Genomic DNA, 23,493 nt, shown 5'->3' with positions numbered 1-23,493 from the left:
TCTCTATGCTCTAATAGTGGTTAGAACTTAAAATGAAGTAAATATTTTCTAAATATTTTTTTCTTCTTCTGGCTTGTAAAATAACTACATAGAAGTGAATTATTTAATTATGCTATCAACATGTTGTTTTTGTAATACCACTCTTGCCATTGTCCTTAAAGAATATAAATAGGTCTTTATACATATATGGCTGCCTTTTATATTTTAGGAATTGGTCCCTCGCAAGAGGACGATCATAATTGGGGGTCCTTGGCATTATAAAGTTTAAAACCCTTGACTTATTAGACATTAGTCAGGGTAGCCATAATGATTTTTACGTAGATGAAATAAAGCTGTGTGGGATAGACTTACAGTCTTAAATGTTTTTGGAAAGATAAATTTTTTGTGTTTCATCAGCTGTGAATGATCAACACCAATTTAAACAACAATATAACGCATTGAACAGACTGTGCATCTGTCCCTCACACAGCCTTGTTTTTATTCCCATCTCAAATTCAATATAGCACTACTCTGCCTAAGGTTCACTTCCCCTTCACTTTCCAATCTTTTGTTTCAACAGGCCAATCATCCAAGTCATCCCAATGGCCAAAACAGCAACATTCTCAGCAGCAACAGCAGCCTCACGAGGGAGCGAAGGCCAGTGCGACCTATGCCAGAGCGGCCAGCAGTATATGAGGAGCGAGCTTGCAGCAATCTGTCCATGGGCCATGGTGGCATAAGGCTGCGAGAGCCACTGCGAAGAGCTGCTGAAGGTGGGCCGCCGACATCTGAGATACCTGGACCTCGGAAGACAGAGCACCCGGGGCCATCTCAGATCCCTCGAGCGGTGGCTGGCAGTAGTACGAGCCTCCCAAGCAAGGCCAGTCCTTCACGCAGCCTGTCCTCAGACAGTGAGAGGGGATACCGCAGTGAGCGAGGGGCTCTTCCCAGACTTCAGTCCTCCTTCACTGGCCGCCTGGGCCAGCCGCCCCGTGGGCCTCTATCTTTACATATGTACAGCCGAAATAACGTCTTTCTACAACACTCTCTCCATACATCTGAACTACAGGCTCTCGCTCAGCAGGATGGCTGAGAAAATCCTCTTGAAACACACTTATACATACACACACACACACAGATACTGAACATTGACACATTTCTCAGATGCATATGAACTCAACATTAACTTAACCTTGGTGCAGTTTCTCAGTGACCATGAGTACCTTCAGACCCACTTGTGCTCCGTTATTTTCCCTGCACAGTAACAACTGTTTTTCCTTTTAACAACCGTTCACCCAAATATTGTAATTCTTTCATTTACTCATTCATACTGTTCCAAACCCATATTACTTACATTCTTCCATGGGGAAGTTAAGGAGACGATCTCAGTCACCATTCACTTTAATTGTATGGAAATAATATGCAATGAAAGTGAATGATAACTGAGTTTAACATGCTGCCTAACATCGCCTTTTATGTTCCACGGAAGAAAGAAAGTCAAATGGGTTTGGAACAATATGAGGGTGAGTAAAATATAACGAAATTAAAATGTTTGGGTTAAATATTCCTTGAAACCTCAACCAGACTTTAACCACTCACAAAGACTTTACTACTTTTCGAAGAGTTTCGAAAGTCTTCATCTATATTAAGTTTCTCAACCAATCCATCTTCTGCACTACTTACAGTTGAAGTCAGAAGTTTACGTACACTTAGGTTGAAGTCATTAAAAAAAAAAATGGAACCACTCCACAGATTTAATATTAGCAATCTATAGTTTTGGCAAGTCGTTTAGGACATCTACTTTGTGCTTAACACAAGTAACTTTTCCAACAATCATTTACAGACAGATTGTTTCACTTTTAATTTACTATTATCACAATTCCAGTGGGTTAGAAGTTTGCATAAACTAAGTTAACTGTGTCTTTAAGCAGCTTGGTAAATTCCAGAAAATGTTGTCAAGATGTATTTTACGGCCTACCTTTAACTATGTGCCTCTTTTCTTGACAAACAATAGTACGCAAGTATAAACACCATGGGACCACGCAGCAATCACACCGCTCAGGAAAGAGACACATTCTGTCTCCTAGAGATGAAGTTTGATGTGAAATGTGCAAATCAATCCCAGAACAACAGCAAAGGAGGTCCTTTGAAGATGCTGAAGGAAACAGGTAGACAAGTATCTATATCCACAGTAAAACTAGTCCTATATCATCATAACATGAAATACTAACCTGAGAAGCTACTGTTCCAGAACTGCCATAAATAAAGCCAGACTACAGATAGCAAGTGCACATGGGGACAAAGATCTTTTTGGAGAAATGTTCTCCGGTCTAATGTAACAAAAATGTAACTGTTGGGCATAATGACCATCGTTATGTTTGGAGGAAAAAGGGTGAGGCTTGAATGCCAAAGAACACATGAAGCATGTGGGTGGCAGCATCATGTTGTGGGGGAGTTTTGCTGCGGGTGGTACTGGTGCACTTCACAAAATGGATGGCATCATGAGCAAGGAAAATTAAGTGGATATATTGAAGCAACATCTCAAGAAATCAGCCAGGAAGTTAAACGAGTTTAAATGTATTTGGCTTAGGTGTATGTAAACTTCTGACTTCAACTGTAAGTCTTTTTCAAAGAAATAGTACGTGCTGCACTAATATGTACTTTAGATAAACGGTCTGTTCATGTGATAGTTTCACTCAAAAGACCTCCAAGGTATCAAAGAAGTTCAGAGGTATGTGAAAGCGAGGATGTCAACATTTGTCCTCCCTTGTCTCATTGTTTGAAAGCTCTCATTGGGTTTCATTTCAAAGTTTTGAAGACTTTTTTCTCTAGACTCACAATTATAGACTCAATTGTTAGAATAAGTCTAATTAGTATGGTAGTCATTTTTATAAAAGTATGTCACACAACTAGCCCCTCCACATTATTTTGCACCGGCAAATATGACACCGAAGACCCATGCATATATTGTCAAATCAATCCTCGGTTGGAGAGAGTGCTTTAAACTCTTGCTGCCAGTGAGAATAGCCCATGGTGTTCTCAGACCCCTTTTAGGGAGTTTAGCACTCATTAGCCTCTTCTAATTGCTTGCTGCTTTGTCTTTATTTTTTTCTGTTTCATTTAGCTGTAAACAACAATAGAAGCTTAGAAAAAAAAATTATACTGATTGTAAGTTAAAATAGATTTGTCAGCCCTTGTGGAGGATTCAGCGATAGAGCCTTAAGTCTTAACACTACTGTCTTTGCTGGAGACAGATCTTAAAGGGATAGTTCACCCAAAATGAAAAATTATGTCATTAACTCACCCTGATGTTGTTCCAAACCTGTATCAATGTTTTTCTTCTGTGGAACACGAAAAGAGATGTTTGGCAAAATTATGGTTACGTGGCTCATTGTACATATTGCGGCAATTTCCTGGTCAAATGCGGCACTAGAACAACAATTACATTTACATTTATGCGTTTGGCAGACGCTTTTATCCAAAGTGACTTACAGTGCACTTATTACAGGGAAAATCCCCCCACAGCAACCTGGAGTTAAGTGCCTTGCTCAAGGACACAATGGTGGTGGCTGTGTGATCGAACTAGCGACCTTCTGATTAACAGTAATTTGCTTTAGCCCACTTCACCACCACCACTCAATTACTTTATTCCCTTTCTCACAAATCACAAGTAAAATAAATACATCCATAAACACTTAATTTTCACACTTTTCCTCACACAAAGCTGTCTTATGACATCAAAACACTTTTGATACAGCGCATGACTTGTAAAGAGATCCATTTTAGTATTATGCATTTATGCATTACATAACCAACTACATTCACAAGCTTGTTCGAGTGCGATCAAATTGTGCGGGATCTTAACTGATAGTACCATCTAAAGGAATGGGGTACGAGTCCTGAAGAGCACGAGAGTCAACACTTGAGCCAGAAGTGTCATAGAAGCAACACAAAATGATGTGGTTGCTTCAGAAATTGTGCTGTTCATCTCTTATTTTCTTTTTATGACTCTATCGATTAGGTCTAAGGTAGGGAGGAGGTTTTGCTCATTTGAAACTTGATCGGGCATAAACCATAACCTCATCTGTTTGGGAGAAATTTGAATTCTCTTTTATTGCCATGAGGACATTTCACTTTGGAACTGCCATAATACTTGGCATAAAACCATTTTGCAAAAATTTTGCCAGTCACACAATTTTCATGCGATCAGACTGAATGGCTTAGTCACCATTCACTTCCATTAGATGGAAAAAAAAAAAGAGCAGCGTCAACATTCTTCAAAATTATTTTCCGTGGAAGAATAATAAAATCTAGTAATTTGTAACAACATGAGGGTGAGTAAATCATGACATGATTTTCATTTTTGGGTTAACTGTCACTTTTTAAAGGCAGCTAGATTTAAAGAAAGAAAGAAAACACTCCACGCAGTGAAGTAAACCACATTATGAGATTTACTCTTTAAAAAGCACACTTTTAAATAGGTGAGGCTTTAATTTGGGGCAAATAAAATTTTATAAAAAAATGTTGATAACATTAATAAATGTAAAACTACCATAGACAACCTCTTATGCACTCCGAGGAGAGAAGTTGAAAGGAGGAATGGCCTAATTTCCGCAGTGTTGGGACAACATTGGTGTAACATTGGGACAGTGTTGACCTGACTTTGCAGATCAGGAGGTCGAGCAAGGACGCACGGAGGAGAAGGAAACCCTGAAGAAACACAGTCCCATCCAGCAGGTCTGCTCCCTGAGGTCCACTGCTCCAGTTTCAGCAATCTGTTGGGAGCACCATCACTTTCAATCTCTCTCTCTATACGTCTCCCTCCCAGACCTACTTCCAGCTCTCTGTGATCAGGCCCAGGGAAAGAAAGCCTTTAGCGCAGTCTCACCATTACATGCTCTGTTATCGATACCAAATGGGAACGTGTTTGTCTTGCGTTATTTCAGAATGACCTCATTGGAGCGGACACTGCTGTTCAGACTTTGAGACAGTTCAACCCATGATCACTGTTGTCAGCAATACTGTTTAAATTCTGTATGGGTGCCAGTCTGTGACTGTTGAATGTTAAAGGGTCAGCTCACAGTCATCATTTACTCAGCCTCATGTCATTCCAAACTTGTATGACTTCTTTTTATTACGTGAAACACAAAAGAAGATGCAAGGCAGAATTTTAGGGACCGATAGTCTAAGTCACCGTTCACTATCATGTGGAAAGAGTGGAAGACAGACATACAGTCATGCTTGTTTGGGACAACATGAGGACGAGCAAATGATGACAGAATTTTACATTTGGGGCGAACTCCATTTTTTTATGAGATTGAAGAATTCTTATTATTATTTACTGCGCATTTGAGCCATGATACTTGAAGGATGTATGTTAAAATGGACTTGAATATGGGAGATCATGGGTACATGCAAGTACAGAACTCATGACATCTCTACAAATGTCAATAAGTGACTTGATCATAAACATGACTGTATGTGCTGTCACATTTCATCGTTGAAAAGGTATTTATTATGTGCTATTGTGAAATGACTATCACCTGAGACTTTTATTTTGTCTGTCTGGGCTCTTTGTATCAACACATAAAATTGTCATTACGATACTGGTGATGTCAAAATTGTTTCTTACTGTACATCACTTTGAAATTTTGAAATTCTTGTTTTTTTTTCAATATCTATAGGGTTTACATACAAATGGCACTTTTAAGAGATTTAAACCATAATACGATTTTTAATAACCTTTAACTGTATCTTTTCACTCACTCGTGGTTTTCTTGACAATGTTATTATTTTAACTGAATTTAATATATTCACTCTCAATAAAGAGATATTCTTTAAAGAAAAAGAAAATAAATTACCTGTAAAGAGACACATGTAAGCCTTGTTGTTAATTAAGTTTTTATTAATTTATTTTCAAGTGCCAGCTTTGCAAAATTAGGATACCTGTTCCTTGACGTTTGACAATTTTTAATGTACAGGGTATACTTTACATCTCTGGAAACTAGGCAGCATGCTGCCCTGCCTTTGCTTCTTGGTGAAGAGGGAAAATAAACATCTTCCTTCTCAAAACATCCTCTGGAAATTGCTTATTGTGTTGCCTGTAGTGTATTGCATCAGACTATATGGCTCAAAAGCTCCTGTCTAAATCACACTCTTTCACTGATTTCTTCTTCAAGCTTCACAGTCCACTTCAACTATCCAGGTTGCACAGCATATATTGTTCCTCTTATTCATCCATAACAAGTTTTTTTTCCAGCTAAAAGGAGGCTAGAGAGAGAGACCTTCAACTTCTGGGCAAAAGTAATTGCACTGCTCTGCAGGGAGGGAAGCCAGTACCGCACACATCGGGGAATGACAAGTGTTTGTTGTCTCGGTGTGGGTGTGTGCTGTGCTTTGATGCACGGGGTGTGTTTTTCTGTCACTGCTCATCTGTTTTTTCATGAAATTGATGTGGTTATGTATGACACCTTCTTGAAAATCTCAATAATCTTGTGTGTCCACTGTTGCCAGAAGTGATTTTCTACAGGGTTTTTGTTTGATTTTTTGAGTGCCTCTTTTTCATACTGTTTCTTGAAGGTGTCATTTTTAGTGGTCATAGACCTTATTCAGAGTAGCACCACATTTAATTTTTGATGCGAATGAAAATATAGCTCTGGGGGATAGACTTGGCCTCCTCAGGACTGGACTGTTTTTAGATCTGGTGTTCAACATTCTGTTGACAAACATAAAAAAAATAATCTCTTAAAAAACTGCAGAAAACACTAACTGTAAAAAATGTATTTGATCTTGGAGTTTTATAAGGCTTTTTATGTTGCATGCCATTGAAGATAGAGGTTGACCGATATTGGATTTTGCCAATACGATAACTAAGGTGGTGGAAAAAGCTGATAAATTATGAATCTGCCGATTTTCATGGGTCATGCATTGGTCCATAAATAGTCATATGTTTTTAAATCAAAATGGATGGCATTTTTGTATTTATATCCTACTGTATATATTCACCAGATGAAGAGATTTAATATACATTTATATCTTTAAAGGAGATGCAATGTATTGACGGGGCACATTTCTGCATAGCTTACTTGGATGTATACCTGCATTTCAGATAAAAACACTTGATGATTATCTATGCATTAATCCTTAAATGCACAGGAAAGTTGCTAAAAATTATTACATACCACGGGTATTTAGCAACCTGGCAAGTATATCTATCAAAAATGGATTTACAAAATTACCAGATGGTGTCAAATCTTCAAAGCATTTTCAAGACAATTAAACAATAATAGAATAGCATATATTCTGATATATTTTTATGTTCTATATTTCAGATATCAAAGAGATGATGCAAAAAATATAGAACAGGATTAATTTCCTCCACACTAATATTTCATGAGACACAACTGGCTGTCAAAAACATACTGAGCTACATACAGTATAACACATAAACTACACATATGTAATTTCGTTGGCACTTTTTGAGTCTAAATACTGTAGATGCAACACTTCATTATCATTTCAGTAGTACACAGTAGTGACAATAGCCATATGATATTGTTCATGTGTTACACTTGCTATAGTTTACTTCCATGTTGCTTTACATGAAATGGCTATGTCAAATGAAATTCAAGTCAATATTTGAAACATCAGTGCAACCTTCAGTAAGAAATAGCATATATAATATGTATGTGTACACGCATATTGAATACTGATAATTCACCATTGTCACACAGAAAATGTGATAAAGTAGTCATTTGTATTAATATAGTACTTACTTGTCTTGGAATAAACAAAGAAATAGATATCCTGTGATAGAAAACTTCTGACTGGAGACATTAATTCATTTGTGTGGAGTACCACATAAATCACACTAACAACAACAACAACAGAAATACTTAATTTGTGATTTTATAGGAGTTATTTTGTCTTGCCACAGCCAAGCCCTTTGGTAAACTGAACAATATAATAATGAGCTAACTGTAAATTTCTTAGTCATCCCTGCGGGACCGGATTATGCTGGTTCAGGCTAGTCTCAGCTTTGCTATGCCAGCCTAGCTGTTTAGCCAGCTGGTCTATCAGCCTGAAAAGTTCCCAAAAACCTGCCAACACACATTGCTGGGAGACCAGCAAACCATCTTAGAAAGGTTTAAGTTTTGTTTTTGTTTTGTTTTTCTACCCAATAAGGTAGAAATGTATATTGGGAATATATTGAAAGAATGATTAAGGGAAATTATAGCATAAATATTTGCAAATGTACCCATTAACCCATAATAAAACTTGCTACTCTTTATTACACAAACATTTTTGTTCAATAGACTTTGGGCTAATGGCTTGCCAGTGAGAGTAAACACACACTGTGTTGATGCCCCCCAAACTCGGAAGGTCTTAGTGGGCCAACAATTCTGCCTGCTGCACACTGCACCTACTGGGATGCCTGTCTCCCTATGGTGCCCAAAGCAATGCCCTCTACACTCACCCTACCCAGACACACTGACATGCTGAGCCATTCTTGGAACCAAGAAGAGACAGGCTCGCCAGCTTACTTTCCCCACAGGGCGATGCTTTCTGTCCGACAACTAAGGAATGAAACAAAGCACTAGGAGACGACATAGAACAGCCCGCACTGCTCCTGGTGGGAAAGGGAGTATTGTATCTTTATACGTTGCCAAGCTTGTCAAGCAGCTTCTCAATCATTATTGGCATCATCTGCTTTGACACATCAATGTTTGGCTTGTTGATCAAACAGCACCAGTGTTGAGTATCTACTCTGGATGAAACAAGGTTTAACACACCTCCACTAGTCTACAATCCTTTTCTCCCCACTTCATATTCAAACAGCTCTCTGCACCAGCTAAACAAATGGAGGGTGCCAGTAATGGCAGATAAATTTGATTATTATTCCTTTCCCGGAGATAAAGAATGTGATGGAAGATTCCTTTTAACTGTCAGCTTCTTCCTCTATAAAAGGAATTCAGTAATGCTCATGAAGGAATGGTATATAATATCGGCTCACTTTGATAGCATGCGTCTCAGATTGGAACTCACCCAGCGATATGAGGAATAATCAGAACTGATGTTCTGATGTTCTGAACATGTTTCATCATGGGAGGACAGCAGGGACTCTGGGCTCATTTGCTCTCAGCGATTATCAGCAGGCTTCTCATAGCGAGTAAGAGATTCAGATGACTCTCATTCTCTCTATCTGTCTTTCACTCTCTCTCCTCTCTCCCCTCCCCAAAGTGCCGTGGCAGTTTTTTCCCCACTTGCTGCCATACATTTTTCTTAATGTTTATCAATTTTGTGGTCTATAGGCCTTGTCTGACTGACATACTGAAGCATTTTCATATCTGATAACAGCATTACTAGACAATACTGAACAGTGTTTTTAAAAACTATGAAACTATGATCATATTTATGTGAGGAGATGCATGTTGGGATACATTCACGAGTTGTTGTTTTCCCTCCCATGGAGCCACATTCATTTGCATCTTCCATCAGAGAGTGTCTTTTCAGCTGTGAATAGCCTATGTCTTTCACAGTTTTGCTCACATTCAGGACTCACAAACCATTGTGGCCACAATGGACCGAAGCCTGGCCACCCCACTGGCCACCCCCCTCGCAATTGCTGTTTTTATTTGCACAATTTAGCTCTTTAGATGTGACATCATCTTTGTACAGATGTACAAACTTAACATGTGCACACACCAAGGTCACCAAACCTCTCAATCTGGGGTGTCATTTTACCCCCCCCCCCCCCAGTCTGACGATATAAAAATGCTGACCGAACACTTCTGTGCCACAACAGACTAAATGCTTGCCCCTGCCTGGCCACCCTTTGAAAAACTCCTGGCTCCGCCCCTGATTGCAGCAACACCACAGCAATGAGTGTGAAGCCTCTCTAACACCTGCAAAGCTGCATTACATATTACCCAAAATTGCAGACCTCAGGGCAGTTTGTTGTTGCTGCTATAGATTCAGGTCGATAAATGCCTCAGCCGGTTTAGCCCAGTATCTGGTCTCCCCTTTCTACATCAATCCAGACTAATACCTTCCTCTGTTCTCAAGGTCCCAAGTCTTTGATGGGGGTGTTTGACCTATTTTATCTTCAACAGCTCCTACTGAAACTACTCATAATATCTGACTGCTATGAAAGTAGTATATTTGTCAGTGTAACGGGAGCCAGCTGGTACGTGATAGCTGTGCAATGTGTAAATCTCACTACCCTGGCCTCAAGAGTCACACTAGCGACTTACGCCAGAGGCTATAGCCCAGGGCTAGTCAACTGGCGGCCCACGGGTCATACCTGGCCCGCCAATCATCTTTGTCAGGCCCTTCAATTGATTTTTGATCAAACTGCCTCGCAATCTGAAATACCAGAGCACTCTCTGTGCAAAACTCAGCGTCTGTAGGAGCGAGCCTCTGTAATCAGTAATAAGTTTAACAATGCTCAATGGCGAATGCAACAACATTCAGCCGTCATCAGTTGTCTGGAACGGAGTGTGTGTTTAAGCTTTTCTGGCAGTAGTTTAGTTACATTGCTTTGCTTAACATGGATTGCACCATTTAGGTGCACATTTGATAGCATCTATTTCAATGAAATGTTTTTAAATAAATTGCTTAGTTGTGTGGTGTGCGGTCAAATCATCACCACAGTTGATACAGAAATGTTGTCAGCACATATGCATATCTTAGGCAATTAAAGACAAATTGATTATGAGCACCGAACATTCAAAGAAAATGTGCTGAAATGTTTGCTTTATTTCACTATTCTTGAAGTGTCAAACTGGCGTCTCATCTGTTCAGCATCTGTAGGGCTCGTAAAAAAGTGAGAATGTGAAACTGAAACAGGTTTGAAAGAACATGAGGGTAATTTATGACTTTATTTATTTTTTGGTGAACTACTAGAATCTGCTAGCTTTACGTTTCTGAGCTTGCTTTTCCACTGCAGTTAGTGCCACCTCAACGTGGGTGGGATTATAGGCTGATCGTCATAGTTGTGCCGCCTCTACTGCCATGACATCATCTTAAAGGTGACACAAACATTTATGACCATAAACAATAACACGGCCGCTATCTGTTAGCTACTAGCTCATTGTGCTGCATAAAGCAGTTGTTGCATGGTGATTTTACACAAGTGTAACAGTTAAATTGGCCTGGTTGTTTTAAAAACAAGCAGTAGCTGGTCAACTAAATAAAGTAAAGCTTTCAAGCAGAATATAGAGTTAACATAACAAAACGTACCATCCTCCATCGTGGACTCCAATAACGCTGTGGCCGAATCCAGGGCACTCTCCCTATCATTGCCATAGATAGCGTCCATTTGGTCGAACCACTACCACTTTCTTCTGTTTGAACCACTTCGGCTATTGTGGTCCTTGATGGTTCTGTAGTCACTTTAAAAAATATATTTTTACTTTTCCCTACACTGTTGGTAGGTCTGGTGGTAGCCTTGTGCGGCCAACAGCTGAGACACTTCCTGAAAGACTTTTTCATTTGGTGTCATTTTGTTTGTCGCTAACAAGAGGAACATCTGCAGCTCGTTTATTGACCACGGTGTGGTTTTGTGCACAGCCATTTCTTTTTACAATTCAAAAGTCACGTGAACAAATGATACTGCTATCGCTGTTGCTAACTTTAAAACTAGCGAGTTGATGTCCCATGTCACAAATCCAGTGACGACGGTAGTGACGATTCTCTCACATTTAGTATCGGCTCGGCTCGCTTGGAACCTCGACCGAGGTGGTACAAAAAAGTACGTGGTACTATCCACAGAGTCGTTTTGAGCTGTACAGTGCAGTGGAAAAGCCCCATAAGAAAGCAGCATTTTGTCTGGAATGGGGACAAAAGTACTGTCTTTGAAAGATGATATTTGTGCAATGCAGTTTCTCTGAGAAGCCTGGCAGTTGTACTGGTTTCCTGTGAGGCATTGCCGTAGAGAGTACCTGTGCATATTGGCGATAGTGATGACCCATGGACTCTTGTGTTTTACTTTTAATCTGTGTCACTCTGACAGTGCAACAGATATGGCATCTTGCTGGTGCCCACTTGTTCCAACCTGCTTCAATTAAGTCCTTACCATTAATCATCTCCCAGAGTAGGCCCCTCAGCCTCTCCTTTAAACTTTTCTCTAGTAATCATTTTAACAGAAATAACCCTCTCTCTCCCTCTCTTTTCTCTCACCCTCTCCTCCTTCCCAAAGGGTCAAGGTTTAGCATGATTATGATGGTTTATGGTTAAGGATGTAACTAACTACACTATTTAGTTGGGTTTTCTTAATGTAAAATAATTATATCATTCAATAATATAATTCAAAAATGATTATATTACAGTAGATTTTGTTCAGTGGAAAAAGCATGACATTTCCTCAGTATACTGCATCTGATGCCACAGCTAAGGATACTTATTGAAGGTCTTGGGACTGTGGTGCCATCATCCAATCAGAATGTAAGTTTGTATCGTCATAGACACATGCAAAAGGTAGAGCATAGAAGATTAAAAAACCCTAGCCTTTCCACTCTCCCAGCCCCGGAAGTGGTGTGACAGACGGAATGGTAGAAGGCTTGCGTACACTGACTAGTTTGTATATTCTTTGATGTTAGAAAACATGACTGTAGCGCTGCATCTAAACAGTGCACTCCAACGGTAACAGCATTTTACTTTTATTTAGTGATAGTTTTAAAGTTTGAAACATAAAAATATTGTGATGCTGAAAAACTTGTGATGTTGAAAAACTGTTTGAACAAACAGCTGGTTCATTATGACTACCGCTTCAGACATTATGACAACCGATTTTGCTGGTAAACAGCAACGTGAATGCAGATCACACCAGTTTGATCGTACGTGTCTATGCCCAGCCTAGTGTAATCACACCGGTTTGATTGTACAAAATAACTGTATCTGAAACATGCCGAATTCAAATTGCGTATTTCTAGTGCCTTGCTGAGCAACTGCCTTTGTGATGAATGGATGGGAATGCTAATTTGAAAGCTTTTTCCCATTTCATCCCTTTCTCTCTCTCTTTTTTCTCAGCTGTCTCACTTCAAGTCTCCATGGACATTTTGTCCAAGCAAATGGTTCTTATCAACTCTCTGGTACTCAGCATTTCAATCCCCATCCACCTCTAGACAGTACACTTCATTTCAACTCACTATGTATGCCTATGTTTTCAGGGTCAGTCAGCCAGAAAAGCAATCATTCAGCCTCCCTTTATCACCTGAATGAAAGTGAGAGGTGTTAAAACCTGCAGTGATACTATAGACTCACACAAGTCTTACTACAGCAACCTTAAGAATCCTTTCTCTAAGTAACTGCATCAGAGTTCACCACCTCCAATTGGGCATTAAGAGGAACCATTGTGTTTCATCTGCTTGTTGAAGAGGCAAAATAAATTATCACTGCATTTGCCTCTTTATCCCCAAAAATGCTGCAATTTTGAAATACATGAATGTGTGACCCATTTTCTCCAAGTCCTCAGTCACCCTGCTGAAGGGGAGGGAGAAGCAGTTTGACACAATATACAAACACATTTGGAGAAAACAGCTCAGTGAAAATGCCTGACTCTGCATTGAGATCACGGTGGGAATTGATGGATTTTTACACTCAAGAGGCAAAATGGTCAATTATTCTCACAAGTGAAATGAAAATTGGACGTCAGATACATGTGACATCTCTTTCCTTTCAGCATGAAAGGAAATAATGGTATTAGCTTGTTGAAAGTTTGGTGTGTAGTACAGTTTCTTTAGGGTGTGAGGGTGTTGCCAGATATGCTGGGCTTCTGGAACACATGTGTAAAATTAGTTGTTTGGATGAAGTAGGTATGGGAATTGTAAGTCATTTGTTGTTTCCGGTTCTTCTAAATGATTCTGGTACCTTAACGAATCCATTAACGATTCTTTTAGGAGGTCAGCATCATCGGATGAAATTTTGGAAATATGAAATGTGATTCTTATTGAATTTACTGCCTTTAGCAGCTTGTTACCACCAATGGCAAGAACATATTCTTAAAAAATAGGTATCATAAACTAACAACCATTTTTTTTGTTTACAGCATTTATTACTTCGTTAATGTTAATTAAAAATGTCAGGCATATTTTAAAAAGTGGAACAGAACCAGATCTAGGGTCCCAACTGTAGGTCTGAGTTTTTCATACCTTTGAAGGCGTGACTCCAGGCAACATGCACAGAGAGTGCCAGAGTCAATCACATGCAAGGTGTCCCATTAATCATGCGAGGCAAACTCCACTAAAGGGCAGTGCCAAGGAGGTGGACTGCATCTTTTGGCCCCCTTTGGCCCTGTGGTTGGTGAACCCCAGGGGGAGACAAGTCTGTCACAAAGGGGCACATTCTGTTCTAGCTCAGCAATTAACCACACTTCTTGGTGCCCTTGAAAAATGCAAGCCAACTTTATGACAGGAGGAAATGATTTTAATATATGGAGGAATGGTATTCTTAGCAAATATCAGAGCTCAGATTGATGATGCGCTTCAGGAGACTAAACTGACAGTATTGGTTCCAGTGAAACAAACGTCTTTGCTCTTGTGTCAGAGGCCATAACTTATTGGAGGCTTGCCGCAGATCATTTATTTGACCTATGGGGGTGTGTGGGAAGAAGGGAGAGACACTGAAGGTGCCGTGGCATTGTGTGATTGGAGTCTCTCTTTCTCTCTCATCCTCTGAGGACAGATAGTGATTGATCTAAAGAGTGTCTGAGACCTAATGCGGCAACAGTAAATAACCTTAAACTCATCTTCATTCAGACTACTCCACCTACGTATTGACCGAAACACTTGGCACAAAACCACATGCTGCAACACCATCTCTTTATGGAGTCCCTATACAACTAGACCTGTCAATTTTTAATAAATGACAATATTATCAAAAATGTGACATCTCTTCCCATGGAGCAAGTTAATTACCATACATTCATATAAGTTTTGAAGCAAACCATTTATGTTTAAACCCAGTAGTGTTTGCAAAATACTTTGAATGTAATGTTTTTCCTTCTCCAATCAGAAAATCAAAGTGTTACATCCTGAAAGTCTCATTACTTTCTTTTCCCTCATCAAATCTTCAGTTACTTCAAAGCATTCCTTTATTGAAGTGAAATGTCAGGCAGCTCAAATAGAAGGGAGACCTCTGCTGTTTGTGAAGAGGTACTACTTTCATGTTGCAATGGCGCTGTTGCACAATAGACTATTAGTCAGTATTATTTTGTCATCATAGTGCATGTCGTCAATATTTAGCAATCTATCAGTCAATAGATGCAAATCTTGGACAAGCCATTCATTTTTCATGTGCTGAAATATCTAAACTGAATTGCTGAAGGTGAACAGCCATCCTTTGACAGAAAAGCAAAGCAGCACTCTTGCGAAACAACCAGACTCAGTTGTAGTTCCCCTCCTCCTCATGCAGTGGACAGCTCCTTTACCACTGTGAATGAACAAGCTCTTATTTATAGATCACAACTACTTTATGATGTCTTCTGAAACACTTGTCTTCTTAGTCTAGCAAAGACCAGGCTCTGGCATGCAGGTTTTGTCAATGGAATCACATTTTCTGGAGGGAGCAAATAGCTAAAAATTGATCCACCAACTTTTATGCCCAGGCAGCAAATTACACATAACAGCCACAAATCACAAAGCTATTTCATTCCATTTATGAGCAGTTAATGCTATTTAGTAATGGGGCTGATTTTCAGCCAAGAGTGCAGGAAAAAAAAGTTGCAATTGTGTGTTTTAGTTCTTGGCCTTTATTTGAGCCAGTGATCAGCTATTTAGTGGCCTGACAGCTCACTGGATATCGCTCACAGGTAGTGCTATCAATAATGCATATGCTGTAACATATAGAAGTTTAAGTGCTCTTTCTTCATTTTGACAGTGGCTTTAGAAGCTGATTCTTATGCAGTCTATCAGACTTGAAGGTCTCAACTCAATTAATAATCTGGATCTAAATAAATATGCATAGCAGGTGCTGGCCAGCACTGTCTAGGTTTCAGTTCAAATATTAAAGTCTATTTCACTAATTATGAAAAAATATTTTGGGAAAGTAGATCTACCAACTTTATATTTTACTTGATGTGAAAATATCAATAGCTATGCATAAGATATAACTAAAAGCAACCTGCTATTAACAGTATGTAGTTCCCACCTATACACTCACACTGTTGTTGTTGTTGTTCATGAGACTGGGTTGCGAATATCAGGACAGCTGCTGTTGTCTGAACAACTCCACAACATCTTCTAAAGTGCTCCTTATCCATTTATCAACACTAACTTTGCTCAGTCAGTCTAAAGGCATGACATTGTGTGGACATGACCCCGTAATCATTCTGTTTGCTTGCTGATAAATAATTTATTTTCAGAAATCACAGTGTTGGTGAGCTATGAATGAATGTGCTCGCTCTGTTAGTGTGGAATGTTCTACAGTGGGTGATAAATGAGCAGCCTGGTCTCATTAAATCCCATTATTATATTATTACAGTCAGTAGCAAAGCCAAGGTTGGGCCAAGGCCCACCCAAATTAGACACGGCCCACCCAGAATATTACAGATTATTCTTTGACTTCAAATTTATTTATAAAATAATTTAAATAATGCATAAATTCTGATTTCTGAAAGTGTGAAAGAACTGTTTGAATGCACCACCTCTGTTGTTAAGGAACATTTTGTAAAACAATATAAAATAAATGTGGACGAATATTTGGCCCATCCATTTTTATTGAGGCCCACCCTACATATTTGCAAAAATATTTTTACGTTAGTCATTGTAAGTTTCCTGGTAAAATAAATACTAGAGGCACTACAACAACAATAACTTTTTTCCACTTTCACACAAATTATGAATAAAATGTTGAATTATTAATTCAGAAACAATTACTCTCGGCCTGTTTCTCTCACAATACTAACTTATGACATCAAAACACTTTTACTATAGTGTATGACAGTGTAAGGAAATATCTGAATATTTGCATTACTTAACTCGCTACATTTACCAGACTGTTCGAGTGCAAAAACATTGCACGGTAGCTCGACAAATAGTGCGATACACTAGCAATGCAAAACGTCCTGAAGAGCACACGAGTCGACACATGAGCCAAAAGTGTCGTAGAACCACCACAAAATTACCTGGTTGTTTCAGAAAATGCTCTTTTGATGTCAAATTGTTTTTTATGACACTATAGTATAGGTCTAAGGTTAAGAGTAGGCAGGTAGGTTTTGTTAATTTAAGACTCAATTGAGCATTCACCTTAAAAACATTTAACATTTAATTCAGCTCGGAACTGCCGAGATATGTGTACAGAATCACATAATATAATTTTGCAGAAGTGTCTTCACAGTCACTTAATTTTCATGAGATCAGCCTGGAAATGTGCTTGGGTGGAAAGTCTAAGAGAATAGAAATTGGTTACTTAAGTTTTTTAGGAAAAGAAGATATTTCATGGAGTAGTACTAAGAGTTTGAAAGGGTTACCAAATGCTGCATTCATTTTGAGTTGCAAAAGTGTGACAGAAAGGACTGTTCTTCAACAAAACACTGAAGCTAATCTCGAGTGACAGTGCAGATTTCATGTGACAGCATGCATGACAACATTCTTACACCAGTTTCATTCCCATGTACTACGTTTACATGGCATCCACTAAGAGGCTTATCAATATTTATGCTTGCTAAAAGATGGGAGGATAAAGTCAGAGTCAAAGGTAAATAGAAACCCATCAAGAAGAATCCCACGTCTTTACATGCATCTAAAATGGACAGCTATTGTACTCTAGTAATGGCATCAACTGCCTGAATGCAATAGGTTAAATTTGATGTGCACTTTTAGAAGGAATAGTTGCTATTATTGACCTCTGTATTATTCTGCTGGGATGCATTGTAATTCTGTTCCTCCCCTTTTGTCTCACGTGTGATCCAATTCAAGTTTAATGAGCCATCGATTTGTCTATCTGTGGATTTGATATAGATGTTGAGACAATGACTCCATATTCCCATCTCCTATAATCCTTTGAGTTTGCTGGGTCACCTTAAAATCAACAATGTAATTGAATGGATAAAACGGTCATTGAAGTCAAGCCACACAAACTTAGAATTGATAGGTCATGAGTTGTGACATTTAAAAAACGGCTAGAATGTCACCTGATAAAACAATCTTCCAAGAGGTGTAATAACATTCTTGGCTTTATATTAGACAGTGTTCTTTGTCAACTCTGTGCGATTGACAGCTCATGGAAGTCTCTTTGAGGAAGAAAGAGCCAGCACATCTCATTAAGGTTGCAAATAAATAAAGATGAAAATGAAATCTGAAGAGTACAAGTACAAACAGAATCGTGAACTGCTTTGTTTTATCTGCCTCATCATAAATGAACTTCTGCCATAATGCAGACACAACCAATGCCATAAAGCAGACACAAATGATCCAAACAGAGCAGGGTGCATTTGATGGATATAGAGGGTAGGCTGCATATTTCTGTGCTCAATGAGCAGAGCAAATCCAGTTTGCGACTGTCATCAAAATTACTTTTGAAAAGCATAAAAAAAAAAAAAAAAAAAAAAAAAGTGATCCCATTGAACATGTTCTTTTGTTCTAAGATAAAAAAAAGAAATGCTTGGGAGCAGACAATACTTGTCATCTTTCAGACATAACTAGCACATAGTTTCGTCAACAAAAACTGTTTGTTTTAGAAAATTAATCTCAGTTGCCGACTTAAAAGATTGTCAGTTGCCGGACAAGGGAGGCGTCAAAGTCTTACAGATGAGCCCTCACCATTATCATGAAACTACCTGCTCCGCCCACTTTTTTGTGGATCATTCTCTGTCAACTCCCCGCCCCCATCTCTCTTCGTTTCTCTTTCCTCTGTGTTAATTCCGTTCTGGACAGCGCCGGGTACTGATGCTGCTGCTCGTATAGTCGCATCTATCCTGGGGGCCTCCTCCCACTCATCACAGCTCGAGATTCCGCATCACGAGCCTTTCATTTTTATCGTAGAAAAGTCCCGTCTCTCCGCAGCACTGCATCGGAATAAGGGCTCAATGAAAAAAATCTTCTTCAACTGAATTTTAACTCACATATCGGCGACATTCGTGACTGAGAGAGGGAAACCGGTGGGTTTTTTTTTTTTTTTTTTTAATTTTGCATCAGCGCAAAAGGAAGTTATGTTCATTCCAGTCGCGCGCGGGGATGCTGAGATGCGTCGTGTTTAGCGCACGGAACCCCGATTTATTCGGCCAGACGGGAGAAATAAAAGGACCAGTATGAGACACATTTTTAACTTTGTCTGATATCGATTTGGATTCGCTAAAGAGCATTTGATTGGAGCATCGGGATGTTTTGACGGGTTCGGGAAATCTCCAAACAGGTTACTGAAGATTTCGCCCTCAAGTGAACCACATCCAAGCCAAAACAATTAAATAAAAAATAAAGCACCGACAGAGAGCAGTTTGAAAGGAGGCCAACCAGCCACACTGCACAGGATTTAAAACTATCGTCGCTTTAACATCTTTTCGCACCTTCAAGGAGAATAGATTTTAACCGAGATGAAAGTTTTCCCGGCAGTATTGTTTCTTATCACATTTTGGAGTCTGGAGTGGGAGCCTGTGCTCCCCGATTCAATTATTCACATAGGTAAGTTCGGATCTCTGATACGATGGTTAGGGTTAGATAGATAGTGATTGCTCATTATAACTTCTCACGTTTGTATTATTTTCACATTGATAAAAGCAATGAATTGTCCATTCACTTTACTTTGAAAAATGTGGCATCAACAGACGATCAATGTAATGTCCATCAGAAACGAATTTAGCTTTACAGGAACTGCTTCGCACTGGATGCACGTCATATTTTACTGCATAAATCCATTTGACTTTGATGAATAAGGTTGTGGCAGTGATATCAAGTTAGGGAATGAGATGAATATCTCCATTTGTCCCCATCAATACGTCCATTATATAGCTACACTGACTGAGAACAGGTGGTTTGACTAGTAAAGATCTCTCGTGACGCCGCATTGTAGGCTGCGCATGCATGCTACCATATCGTTACGGTTTTGTTTGAAAAACAGATACTAGGACTTGCTAAGGTTAAGAGTGTTGGAAATTCTCTTTGTGAGGACTGAAAGGAAAGAGACAGCGCGAGAAGAAAAGACACACGCGCGTGCATGTTTCAGTGATGGTACGAGGATTGGCAATGCCGCGCGAGACCGGATAGGGTTTAAGAGGTCTTAGGCCTATATCAGAGGTGCTGTAAAATAAATAAATAAACAAACAAAATAATAATAAAAAAAAGTAGGTGGTGTGGAGGTGGAGGCCAGTGTGCTGGGGATATGGCAGAAGTGCATTTGGCGTGGGAGCATGCGCGTGCTTAATTTCATTAAAGCTTGACTGTTGCACATAACGAATAAATATGCGATGTGCCTGTGTGTTTTTCTGGCTAGATGAACTGGTGCATGCCTACAAGTTGGTGAAATGACAATTATGCGTTAAACCTAAAAAAAAAAAAACGTCAAAAAAGACCTTCCAAAATGATCCATTCTCATACGGCAATCGAGATGACCGAGGTGTATATTCGATTATGGGGATGAGTAGCCTATGCCTGGGCATAGCTGGCAGAAATGAAATCGTTGTGCACAGTATCTTACGTGTTCTGCACCACTTGATGGATGCACCATCAAGTGGATGCATAATGTAGCTATTTCATGAACAAAACGACAGGGGTGAAGGTAACTTTTTACATTGTCTGCCGCATGAATTTTTTTTCCAAAGCAAACAGGTGGGTTTCAATACATTAAGAATATGTGTTTGTGATATATATATATATATATATATATATATATATATATATATATATATATATATATATATATATATATATATATATATATATATATATAAAATAATGGTTAGCATTTTCACAGCAATTCTGTGGTAATCTGAGATAATACGTTTAAGACGCAAATCAGAACATTCTTTCTCGTACTGCAGTGCAAAAAATGACATTGCGTGTTTCAGAGAGACGCTAGACTTTCTCTGCATAATGACAGCTCAGATAATTTAAGCTGTTTTTAGTAATCCCCTCTTACTTAATCATTTCTTCTGCAAAAGCCCCATGAAAAACCGACGTCATTTGAAAGAGAAAACGACATCGTTTTCTGTTAGTTGAGGCGAGACATATGATGAAGGCATTTACCACACGCGCTTTACTTGATAGTATAGCAGCAGTCTAATGAGTTGCACACTAAGAGAAGTGTCTCGCGCGCAGTGCGCTGCATAGCAATGCAGCAGCTCCTTTAGGAACCTATTGAGAAACTCACAGTGATGTCTGTGGAAAGCACAGTTTCCAGCAGTATGTGTATGCTCGGTTAGCAGCCTCCGTGTGGTGCACCTACAAATGCACCCTTTCGTGGGAAAAAAGAAAAGAAAAGAAAAAGTGCCACGAGGCTGTATAGTTAAGCTTTGAAGTTGGTTCCAGCTTAAAGATTCATGATTAGGTAATTAGTGCTGACGCTCTCCTAAACTCTGTTCACAAAACAAGTGCAAACGTTTGATTTGGCTATGATTAATTTTTAAAAAGTAGCTCTACCGCCGCCTAGTGGCTTCCCTACAATCTCCAAACTGAAAACACTCCTATGGGTTTTTAACTAGTTATAAGGTCGATGTATGCTCCTCTAATCAAGTATTTTAGGGGATATTAGCATTCATTATGCATTTCAAAAGCGCAGCAGTGCCAAACATTTTAACTGCATTTCCTCAGTTAGATGCTCATTTCTAATGTGCTTGTCAAATTGGTTGGGAGCAATGCCATAATCTTTAATGACATACAGTACCTGTTTCAATTAGCCTAAATGAAGTCTAAATTCGACTCACCATATATGATAGATGTCGAGTGTGGACTAGATATTTAAAGGTGGATAAACCTCATACTTAGAAAGATTTGGCAGATTGAGAGCATGTCTGGAACTCTTAGGGGATATCACAACACACTGACAGCATGCATTTTTTGTTGGGCTAAAGCCTCCTTGTAATTTTGGTTGCATGCATAGCAAAAATTATTGCGCAAATGAAAGAAAATATGGAGAAACGCAATCAAAGCTGGTGTTGAATCAAATTATTCTCTCTGTCCTCAGCACATTCATGGGAAGTTACATGATTAACTCTAAAGCCAGATGAAATTGTAGAATATAATCCTGAGCACTGCATGGTAGGTGGGCCAGATGGGTTGTGCCATTTCGTCAGTCTATTTTTGGACAGAACTGCTATGGCCTCCATCCCAAGAACATGGCGGTAATGAGATGTGGTAGCCTGGAGATCCTTCATAGTGTTGCTTAATCTCTCTGTCTGTCCTTCTTTGTAGTCATACAATGTAAAGTGGAGTTAATGAGGAACTGTGCTTGTAAGGTCTTGAAATTACAAGCAGTGCATTGAGCAGTATTTGTTTTGATTGAATGGCTGTATTGTGCCAGATCAGGTGCTGTAACAGATAATGAAAAGTTTAAACACTAGAGATTGAAGGCTTTTCCAAAGATGATTAAGTGATTAGTTTTGAACTTTATATTATGGCATTAGAAGAAGCATTCTTTATTGCAGCATTTGGCACAAAATGTTCTCACTCACAGTAAAGGGTTATTTGACCCAAAAATGAAAATTCCCTCATTATTTACTTATTTACCCCACGATATCCCAGGTGTGTATGATTTTCTTCATTCACTAGAACGCATTCGAAGAAAAATATAAAAATATCTTAGCTAAGTAGGTCCTTAAAATGCAAGTGGATGGAGATTTCTCTTTTGAAGCTCAATCACAGACAGGTAGCATAAACATCAATATGACTCCAGCGGTTCAATTAATGTCAACACGATCGCTTTTGGTGCGAAAAAGTTAATATTTAAGTTATTTTCTTAACTCTAAATCATGCTTCCATTCTGCAGCAGTATGCCTGTGTGAAATAATTGCATTGGCATTGGAAACACGTGAGAACAAACGGATGTGCGTCAAAGCCGGAAGAGCAGTGCTGTTTACAAGTGAGAAGGAGGAATGCTGTACTTGGTTGGTTTTGGTTTAGATCTGTATTTATCTGTTTCTTTACTCACAATGGCGCTCTGTATCATGGCAACATGAGTACATCACACAAGAGACCACTTGAAATCCACCCTTTCGTGAAGCTTGCCGGAAAAGTTTGATTTTAGTTAAAAAGTACTTAAATATTGAACTTTTTTCACACCAAAAGTTATCGTATCACTTTAGAAGACATACATTTAACAGCTGTTGTCATATGGATGAAGTTTATGCTGACGTTGTGTGATTTTTGGAGCTTCAATTGGAGTGCCATTCTCTTACATTTAAAGGACCTACCTAACGACCTAAGGACCCCTTTAAGATATTTGTCTTCAAATGTGTTCTGGTGAAGAAAGAATGTCATACACACCTGAGATATCAATGAAACATTTAGAGTTTAGTCAAGACAAGCATATAGGGAATCTTCAAGAAATCAGAATGCCTGCTATTGTAAATCAGTTAGTCTATCTCTT

The 23,493-nt window shown here is 39.0% G+C and overlaps 2 protein-coding genes across 3 annotated transcripts in view; both read left to right on the top strand.

Moving 5' to 3' along the window:
* Window positions 1-6,020, top strand: part of LOC127630441 (serine-rich coiled-coil domain-containing protein 1-like) — a 118,490-nt gene extending 112,470 nt beyond the window's left edge. The window contains exon 10 of the mRNA XM_052107960.1: window positions 560-6,020. Coding sequence (XP_051963920.1) covers window positions 560-1,072 — 513 coding nt within the window. The 3' untranslated portion in view covers window positions 1,073-6,020. The remainder of the gene's footprint in view (window positions 1-559) is intronic.
* Window positions 6,021-18,858: 12,838 nt separating this feature from the next.
* The window catches only part of LOC127630454 (glutamate receptor ionotropic, delta-2-like), a 560,225-nt gene continuing 555,590 nt past the window's right edge, over window positions 18,859-23,493 (top strand). For both annotated transcript variants that reach the window (XM_052107985.1, XM_052107986.1), the window contains exon 1: window positions 18,859-19,595. In XM_052107985.1, coding sequence (XP_051963945.1) covers window positions 19,508-19,595 — 88 coding nt within the window. In that variant the 5' untranslated portion in view covers window positions 18,859-19,507. The remainder of the gene's footprint in view (window positions 19,596-23,493) is intronic.

This window comes from Xyrauchen texanus, chromosome 37 (genome assembly GCF_025860055.1).
Source record: "Xyrauchen texanus isolate HMW12.3.18 chromosome 37, RBS_HiC_50CHRs, whole genome shotgun sequence".
In the NCBI taxonomy this organism is placed as follows: domain Eukaryota; kingdom Metazoa; phylum Chordata; class Actinopteri; order Cypriniformes; family Catostomidae; genus Xyrauchen; species Xyrauchen texanus.
Note: the sequence above shows the minus strand (reverse complement) of the source record. Positions and strands in the feature narration are given on the sequence as shown.